This window comes from Thunnus thynnus, chromosome 22, assembly GCF_963924715.1.
Source record: "Thunnus thynnus chromosome 22, fThuThy2.1, whole genome shotgun sequence".
NCBI classification, from domain to species: Eukaryota; Metazoa; Chordata; class Actinopteri; order Scombriformes; family Scombridae; genus Thunnus; species Thunnus thynnus.
This window is the reverse complement of record NC_089538.1, coordinates 4,278,147-4,288,304: the sequence shown is the minus strand read 5'-3', so window position 1 is coordinate 4,288,304 and position 10,158 is coordinate 4,278,147. Positions and strand designations below refer to the sequence as shown.

The window sequence follows — 10,158 nt, the reverse complement described above, 5'->3', positions numbered from 1 at the left end:
GATACTCACACTTTTTCATACATTTGTCAGTTGTGTCTTTTCTTAGTACTCTTGCCTTTTGCTAAAGTGTTTTTGTTTGAGTGCAGCAACAGAAGTCTACAGATTTCAAACGTTTGGATGGAAGGCCTTTGCAGACTACCAGTGCTCCCATTATCACCTAGATTACTTTATTATTCTGCAATAAATCACTGCCATAACTGTGTGTCTGTTGCTTTTATCAGGTTGGTTCACACACTGTAAACTTGAAGCCAAAGACTCATCTCATATGTTTTATTTGGAAGAAAAGTGACTTTGATTGAAACACTTCACACAGTAATATTGATGAGGAAGGATAAAACTCTTCTATACAGGATGTAGTCAAGGTTACGGTTAAGCTGATGATAGTGTATTGTTATCAGATAGAGAATCAACATTCAACATGGATTACAGATAAGTAAAGCTGGGTTTTCATTTCAGAGCTCAGTCTTCTTTCTTTTTTTCTTCTTCTCTTCTTTTCCCTCCTTGTGGAAGACTTTCCCATCAGGCTGTTCTCTCCACTTCAGGGTGACTCCACTCACTCCTTGCTCCTTCAGTCTGTCCTGGAACTGGGAAACACAGATGGAAGCCATTTTGAAACATTCATCCCCCCTATTGTGTTGTTGTTGTGTCTAAAATCCCCCATTGGTTTTTAGATATTATCAAACTTCATAGTGGCAAAACACATCAAGCAGAATAAGGATGTAAACAAGTATTCTAGACCTGTTTGAGACACACCAGCCCCTAACCCAGTCTGGATTTTGGAGACTTGCCTTTTTCAGGATGTTTGCTTTCACAGCAGGGTCATTGAGATCCACAGAGGAGTCCTGCACCTTCATCCTCAGCTTAACTACCCGCCTCTTTACTGGTACTGAGACACAGAATGAGAGTAGAAATGAATCATTCATTTGCTGTCCTATTAGTTCTGTGATATTTACACTTTTTCGTGTACATTCAAACATGATTTATGCTAATGTTATGCAGCATTCTCTGGCTTCCACTGAAGGACAGTAAACCACTCACCAGGAGGGATGCTGTAGCAGACAAATGGAAATCTCTCTTCACAGGACTTAAACATCCACTGCCTTGATTCCTGCACACCACACATCATTTTCACCAATCTGAGTGATTCTGAAACTGAAAATGAGCCACCCCAATGGGGGAACGAGTAGGCACTGCCATCAGACCAGTTAATACCAGGGTCTCTGTGCAGGCCGATCCATGCCCAGTCTGCACAAGGCACCGAATTCCCAACCTCCCGGCTCTCAGTGTTGTTCCTCTCAGTGGCCAGGTCTATGAAGTTCTCCCTGCAGTACCTCTGAGCATCAAACCAAGACATCTCTTGATTCACAAAAACAAATTGAGGATCCAGCTGTGTTCCTGCAGATAAATTATTGAGGAAAAATGAATCTTTGATTTAAAGTTCTGAACTTCAATATAATCATTACTAGAGAAGAAATAATGCTTAGCTGGGTACTTACCATTATAACAGACGAATTTAAAATCTTCTTCACAATAATGATCCCACCATACGTGACCACATCCAGTGAGTACACAGTGAACATTAATCGATAAGTATGGATATCCTGATTTCCAGTTCCTATATTCAGCTCCACTCCCTCTGTACCCATCTGACCACTTCCAATCAATGACTCTGTACAGGCCAATCCAGACCTGACTGTTGTAACCAGCAGATGAAACTGTGTTGATGAGTTGGTTCATGTCTTCAGTGTTTTCAATGGTGGCCAGGTCTGTGTATGTCTCTCTGCAGTAGTTCTGAGCTTCAGTCCAATTCATGGGTTCAGCAACAAAGTGGTACTGATGGAGACGACATGTGGAGAAGATGGACCAGCCTGTGAGGAAAACACCACTTTTAAAATGTGAGGTGACTCTAACATTTTTAAGTATTACAGTATAATGAAATAATAAACACTGTTAGACATTATTAAACACACAGTATTTAACTTCTGCTGCTAGTGGTCTCTTAATCAAAACAACAACAAAAGACAGAGTTTGATGACTTCATGAAGTAGTGTGGGATCATGGGAGTTGTTGTCTTCATTGTGAAATAACCACCATTGCAGTCATTGCAGTCAGCTTCTCCCGGTTAGGATTCCTTCAGTGTTCATTGTTCAGGAGGTTTTTACCAGGAACCAAATTATCCACAGAGGTCTCCTCCTCTCCAAAACAAACAGACCCAATTGTAGGGAAATTTTAGCTCAGTTTGGGGAAATTTAGTGTTAAGCAGAATTATAACACAGAACCACTTCAATTATTTGTCCAGCGTTATAACCTCAGAATCAGCATAATAAGACTAATAAATAGTTTCTCTTGGTGATTAGTCAAGAGTGTCTTTAACACATAGATCAGCTTTGGTAAGGAATTAACTTGCACTCAGGAAAGGAATCGGATACGTAAAGTGACTGAAAGTAAGTTAAAGAAAACAAAGGCAATGACTTTATATGCAAAACATTTATTACCTAAAGACTAACCTAACAATGACACAAAACAACACTCACCAAACAAATAATGACGCTACAATGAAAGAATGAATGAATGCAGAACCAGAGTTTGTCAGAAAAGGGGTTGACTAGTGACCGTCACTGGAAGCAGCTGGTAAACTGGGGTGGCAAATTTAGAATTCAGTTCTAAGCAGATGAAGCTTTTTGAATTCACCCGGTTAGCAGAGCAGAAGTGTGCTACTTGCATGTCTGTGGGCTGGTAGCTGCTGAGATGTGTGGTGACGTCAGGAGAGATGAGAAGGCATTGCCACCGTGGGGAGTGGAGATGAAGATTTGTCAGCTGAAGTTGGTTTCAACTCAGAGAAAGAATGGGACGTCGTACCAGTAACAAAGAGAATCCAACTATTGCATTCCAGTGATGGTCTTTTATAGGTACAGTTAGATAAGGGACTTCAGAGAAGTGTCTGACCAATCATGGCATCCACTGGAGGTCAGATAATTTGTCTTATTTTTAAAACAATCTCTCAAACAACTGTACCTTGTTACCAAACAACTACCATGACTAAAAATCGAATGTTCTTATGCTCAGGAGATTACAATGTTACCAAACAGCACATGTTTATCTCTAGTGGTTACTGAGATATTAATCACCTGATTTTAACACACATACAACTTGGAGAATTGAGTTAAAATTTCCAACATAGTTATGGACACAAATGTACACATTCAAACAATAAGGAAAGTAATAAAGTGATGGCATTGGCCACTTATTAAGGTAGACAGTGTTCTGCTGAGGAATATCCTACACAGTGATTAAAACCAGTAAAACACTGAATAAAGCAGTTTCATGTTAATAATCAGTGTTTCAGCCCCTCTGGATACGAGACATTCAGAGAGGCTGTTAACATTTGCTCAGCTTGTTTCTCTGATAACTTAAGATTCAGACGTCTGATGACTAAAATCCTTCATCCGGTTAAAAGATATAGTAAAAAACAACCAAGATATAAAAAATGTTTAATAAAAATGTGGCTTAAATCTGGATACATGTCAGTTTATGGCAGCATTTGGCAGACAACCACAACACTGATGTATGCACAAAGGTCATATGATGCTATCAACTGCCGACCAAATGAAAAGGACCCTTACCTTGATTAAAAGTGTGAATTTCTGGGTTTGAACATTAGAAACATTTTGGATGATGTAATTACACAACTCAATAAAACATTGAGTGAAACGTTAGACATTAAACATTATAATGTGCAAAAGTTACATATTATATCTTTAAATATTTCACTGACCTGAGAGATACAGGACACCCAGCAAGATCCTTTCCATCATGATGCTGCTCTGAGGTCTCTGTGTGTCGATGTTCACTCTTACAAGAAAACTCTACCTCTGCATTAGCTGTTCTTAGGCAAATCTAGTCAAATACAACACCAGCTTCTCTTCTCTGTTAGGGGCAAAAGTCACAGTTCTGTTGCATTCTATATGCAAAAAGTATTGACACACATGTAAATGTTTGTCTCCATAACATTTTCATGTTCCCACAGAACATTTTTGAGGCTGTTTTTTTCAGAGTCATACTTTGGTCGTGTGCAAAGTGATTTGAAGGGATCAATTCATCTCAACTACAAAATATATATCTTTTATTTTTCACTTACCTCCAGTCGTATCTAGTGTGCAGAGTTTCAGTTGTATTTGTCTTCTATACATTAGAGGTGAATGGAATTTTTTGTTTGTTTGTTTTTTGGTGCTCACAGTGTTGAAAAAGTGTCATTCAGATAATTCAGCAGCAACATCTCCCTCTGGAGTCTTCATTACTCCAAACAGAATTCACTGTGATCAGTTTTCATTGGGACTATTTCTTCAGTAGAAAGTAATTCCAATGATACCTGTTCACAGAGAGGCTGGGCTGGATGTTTGAAATGTTTAAATGTGGTTAACACCTCTAATTAAAATTCCACCGATTCCAATGTGTATATACATCAGATGAAAATACACACATACATATATAAATAAATTGAGTAATATCAGTTCACAGGTTTAATAGGAGACAGTTCAACCAGATTTGGCTCATGGCTGCTATTTGTCTACCACTACTCTACTACATATTGTTGCCTTCAGGCAGCAGGAAGTCTTCTGAGCCTCTCACTTATACATATTGTAATTTTCACACATTGTTAACCTTGATCAGAAGTTTCTATCAAATCAGATGAGGAGTTGAAGTGGGTATAATGTTGCATTTTTGGGGTGGGACACATTTTCATGAAGTGGAGCCACATGTGGCACAGTGCTAGAAAAGGGTCAGATATATTTGACTATATAACACCTTGAAATCAAGACAACCTTTAAAAAAAATACAAGCATGTGCTTTAACCTCTAAAAAACTGAACTGATGGTTTAAAGACATGTTTTATTTTTTCTAAAATGTGATTTTTTATGCGTTGCCTCGAGACATAATTAGTGCAGTTAGTGTAAGTGTTAAGACATTCTGAATGATGGCGATGTTTTATTGTGTAAAATGATGATCTGGTTCATGTTTTTGCTATCTACTACTTACTGGCAATAACAGACACAAGTACATTTTATGGTCTAAAGGGTTGAATAGATGCATACAAATATATTGTATTTCTTATGCAAAGTACAGAAAGTGTGATGATCATCTCTGGTTTACTAACAAACACAAGTGCTTCCTAAGATTCCACACAGGACGAGACTCCAGAAAATGAAGTCAGAGGTTAATGACAAAAAAAATAAAAATAATTTTTACATAAAGAAAAAAAGGATGTACATGTACAGTGGGATCCAAAGTCTGAGACTTCTAGTCAAGATACTTCTATTTTGCATTTGTTCTGAATGTAAAACTATTTCTTTCATTACAAATAATTTGAAAAATGTACATAAATTTCAGAATATCTTAGTATTTCCTCCTTTTACTTTAATGACAGCATGCACTCCAGCTGGCTTTGAGGTGTGTTTGGAGTCATTATCCTGCTGCAGTATGAATCCTACTCCACAAAGATACAAACCAGAGGGTACAGCATGTCTCTGAAGAATGGAGTGGTACTTCTCCAACATTAAGATTGATATATATTAATTACATATAGTATATCTTATGCATGTATTTGTGTGTGTGTGCGCGTGTGTGTGTGTGTCTGGGTCATTCACTGTCCCTCAGTTTATGGCATGTTGATACATATTGGACAGCAAGATTTTGAGGTCATCAAGCTCTACATATGTACAGTGCTGCTTGAAATTTGTGAATCCTTTAGAATTTGCTCTATTTCTGCATAAATATGACCTAAAACGTGATCAGATTTCCATTCAAATCCTAAAACTAGATAAAGAGACATCAGTTAAAGAAGTGAGACAAAAACCTTACACTTGTTCATTTATTTATTGAGGGAAATGATCCAATGTTACATATTTGTGTGTGTATTACTTCATTTGAAGGGGAAATTACAGTCAGTTGTTTCAATCAATGGGATGAAAATCAAGTGTGAGTCTGGGAGGCCCTACCTTATTTAAAGAAGAGAAATCTGGGTCTTTAATATCAAAGTCTGAGCTTCACAACACAGGTTTGTGGAAATGTGTCATGGCTCGAACAAAGGAGATTTCTGAGGACATTAGAAGAAGAGTTGTTGATATTCACCAGGCTGGAAAGGGTTACAAAACCATTTCTAAAGAGTTTGGACTCCACCAGTCAACTGTCAGGCAGATCATGTATAAATTGAAGACATCCAACATCATTGTTACCCTCCCCAGGAGTGGTCGAACAACAAAAATCACACCAAGAGCAGGCGTGTAATAGTCTGGGAGGCCACAATGGACCCCAGGGTAACCTCTAGGAAACTAAAGGTCTCTCGTGCAGTGGCTACAGTCAATGTTCATGAGTCCACCATCAGGAGAACATTGAACATCAATGGTGTGCATGGCAGAGTTGCAAGGAACAAAGCCACTTCTCTCCAAAAAGAACATCGCTGCCGTCTACGATTCGCTCAAGACCACGTGGGTAAGCCAGAAGGTGAAGGGAACAATGTTCTGTGGATGGATGAGACCAAAATCAAACTTTTTGGCTTGAAAGAGGAGCGTTATGTTTGGCAATGAGGAAACACTGCATTCCAGCATAAGAGCCTTAACCCATCTGTGAAACATGGTGGTGTTAGTATCATGGTTTGGGCTGCTTTGCTGCCTCTGAACCTGGACAGCTTGCAATCATGGATGGAGCTATGAGTTCTGAGTTGTACCAGCAAATTCTACAGGAAAATGTCAATTTATTTGTCTGTGAACTGAAGCTCAACAGAAAGCACGTCATGCAGTAAGACAACAACCCTAAACACACAAGTTGTTCTACTAAAGAATGGTTAGAGCAGGTCACCTTCCACTGGACAAACTCTCTCCCAAAGGGTCTGAGAGTGGTCCAGCTGGACTAGGTTTGGACCGTCTCCAAAACAGACAAAGAAGCAAACAAACAAACAACAAAAGACAGAGAAGGGGAGAAGGGGAAAGAAGCAAAACAGACAAATACTATAGGAGGAATACCCCTTAGCTGGTCTCAGCTGGTCTGGTCCCTGGGCTGTGGCTGTGTTGCTGGGGGGGCTGGCTGTCGTGTGGAGGGGTGATGGTGGCATCCCCTCCTTGGGCTCTGTGTGTTTGGCTCCACCCCCCATAGCCATATTAAATTAATTTAATTGATATAAACTCAAATAGATATAAATTGATATAAATTAATATAAATATCTAATTATTTAATCCATTTTGCTGTTATTGTGGCTGCCTCTGCTGCTACCGACGCCACAGTATACTATCAAACAAGACTATTATCATTATTATGTTATATTGTCATATTGTTATTATTATTATCATTATTATTATTATTATTATTATTATTAATGCTCTCACTTTTTCTTTCTCCCCCTCCCTTTCTCCCCTTCCTCTCTCTCTCTTCTTTTCTCACTTCCATTCACTCACCCCCCCTTCCCTTTTCCCACAATCAATCCATATTGCTTAGTTGCTTTCTACATTTACTACCTTTTTCATTGTAATATGATGTTGTCACTGCTGTCGTTTGTCATTATTTTTGTTTGTTTGTCTATTTGCTTGATTTGTCTTTTATTTATTTTGTTGTGTTATCTTGTTAACAGTATCACCAATAAAAAATTTTTAAAAAGCTGATGTGCAGGGCTGATAAACAGTTACCAGAAACGTTTGGTTGAAGTTATTGCTGTAAAAGGGGATCACACCAGTTACTGAAAGCAAGGGTTCACATACTTTTGCCTCCCACAAATATGTAAGATTGGATAATTTTCCTCAATAAATAAATAAAAAAGATGAAAAAAAAGATTTTTTTTGTCTCATTTGTTTAAATGGGTTCACTTTATCTAGTTTTAGGACTTGTGTAAATATCTGATCATGTTTTAGGTCATATTTATGCAGAAATATAGAAAATTCTAAAAGGTTCACAAACTTTCAAGCAGCACTGTATACACATACACACATAAACACATACACATATACACACATACACATAGTAAATAAAAAACTTTAAATATATCAACATAAACAAAGGGAAGCTAGTATTTCCTTCAAACATTTACAAATAAATACTTGGTTTTGACCTTTTTGAACCTAAACTGAATCAGATTTTGAGTGAAAAGGAAACAAAGAGACTGGTGGTTGCTTGAAGAAGAAAGTAGAGCAGACAACACAAGTTGCACAACTTTGTGCACTAAACATGCTCCATAGTATAAAAGTTTCAAAAGGTTGCCATGTCTGTATGTTGTGGTACTTACAGTTTACTAAAACAGGCAACTTGTTCTGGTTCATGTGAATGCTATGCTTGTGTCCTCAACACGCTCTCAGACTGTATGAACAGTTTAAATAAATATAAACACAATTTCTTAAAAAGAAAAAAAAGAGGAAATAACATGAGACTGATGTGAGGAGTTGAAAGGTTTATGTGCTGTTCTTCTGTTTCCATTCCTGTAAAACGAACAAACAGAGACATACACGTAGTTTGCATGCCCCACATTTACATGGTTATAAAGTATGATGTCATCATAACTGACAGAACCATGAGCCAGAGCGACAAAATTCAAATCCAGGCTGTAAAAAAAACTTTTTTCCTTTCCACAAGATGTTGGAACCTGGCTGCAGGGATTTGATCCCATTCAGCCACAAGAGCATTAGTGAGATCCAACACTGATGTTGGGTGATAAGACGATGTGTTAATTCCACTCAAAAATGGGAAATGTCTTTATGAACTGAAGACCTAATGACATAATGAAACAGGACTGCAAAAACTGCGTTTTGCATCAGTGACATAATCAGTAAGCCCATCACTTCAGTCCCAGTCTACATTGTGAGCTCTGACCTTGGCCTTCCTGAGGATGTGTCCCTGGACTGGTGAGGCCTTCTGGCCGCCCTGCTGCCGGTGGAGCAGTGAGGTGTCACAGCCGGAGAAGGGAGAAGACTCCTGGGTCCGTCACAACATCGCTGGTGACTGCACACACACACACACACACACACACACACACACACACACACACACACACACATACAGGTAAAAAGTTAGACAGCTAATGGTGGCATGCAGGTAGTTGTTTGCAATTGAAAGTAAACTGCTGTGGGAGTAATGAAGCACCACAGGACAGTAAAAGACAGCATAGTACAGCTCAGTGTTCTGACTGAATCTTAAAACACAATATAGCAGGACTTTGGTTTTGTCATTTAACAACAAGCACTTTTTCAACAGAAGTCTATGTGTCTTACCAGCAGCAGCCTCCACAGCAGTGCGCAGGTCTCTCCTCTCCTTCTTCAGATGGGTCAGATGGTTCCTGATCTCCTGCTTCTTCTTCATCAGTTTTTCCTCTGCAGCTGCTTGGCATCGGCCTCCACTCGATTCTTCCCGTACTTACACTGCTCCACATCTGCAAAATGATAACTGGGTGTGATGAAACTGAATGCAAGAGGCTGGTGTCCAAAAATGATGAAACTGCTGAGTCATCTGCCTGTTTGTGTTTGTGCTGCCAGTGTTGAAATCATAAAGACGAGGATCACACACTCTGCTCTGGTTTAGATACACATTTTAATGCACAGGAAGTCAGAAGAAACTCTTTCTAGCTTGACAGCCATGTATTTTACAAACTTTGACATTGAACCTGTTATATTAGTTTATTCCATTCAACTGACCTTCACATAACTAAGATGAATTTGCTCTGAATTGAATTTGGGTAAATTAAGACTCTTTTCTACAAACATGACTGACAGAGTTATAGATTCAATCTGCAAATGTCTGTTTATTCCAACACAAAACAACGTCTTCTGAACAAATTTAACAGTTTCATACTGTAGATGTTTTACCAAGGAAACTAAGTGACGAGTCAATACATAGAAGAAAAAAGGGATGAGAAAACTTTCTCTCTATTCAAGTCTTGATCCACAATGCTGTTAGCAAACTTCAAACTTCTGACAAAAACTAAAGTTCTTAAAATTCTGGTTGTTACTTACAATTCTTAAAAGATAAATCTAAATAAATTCCAAACTGGAGCTAAAATGACTGATGATTCAGACAAGACTGTAGCAGCCGCCTCTCTGAGAAGGAACACAGTAAATGAGTCATTTACTGTAATTTACTTCACACAAAACAACAACACATACAATCCACATGTTTACTGTCACA

At 38.4% G+C, this 10,158-nt stretch overlaps 1 protein-coding gene across 1 annotated transcript; it reads right to left on the bottom strand.

Moving 5' to 3' along the window:
- Positions 1–452: 452 nt before the first annotated feature.
- Positions 453–9,336, bottom strand: LOC137175144 (macrophage mannose receptor 1-like). Its single transcript, XM_067580858.1, has 6 exons — positions 9,249–9,336; positions 8,851–8,904; positions 1,497–1,868; positions 1,039–1,395; positions 789–886; positions 453–584 (listed from the first exon to the last, which is right to left on the bottom strand). Exons 1-6 carry the CDS (start codon positions 9,334–9,336, stop codon positions 453–455), a joined length of 1,101 nt encoding a protein of 366 aa, XP_067436959.1.
- Between the last annotated feature and the right edge of the window lie 822 nt (positions 9,337–10,158).

Excerpts from the sequence above, each read along its gene's own strand:
- LOC137175144 (XM_067580858.1), bottom strand. The coding sequence starts at position 9,336 with ATGAAGAAGAAGCAGGAGATCAGGAACCATCTGACCCATCTGAAGAAG. Across the intron at positions 1,869-8,850 it reads ACATCCTCAGGAAGGCCAAG|GCTGGTCCATCTTCTCCACA; the intron begins GTCAGAGCTCAC and ends TTTTCCTCACAG. Across the intron at positions 585-788 it reads AAGCAAACATCCTGAAAAAG|TTCCAGGACAGACTGAAGGA; the intron begins GCAAGTCTCCAA and ends TGTGTTTCCCAG.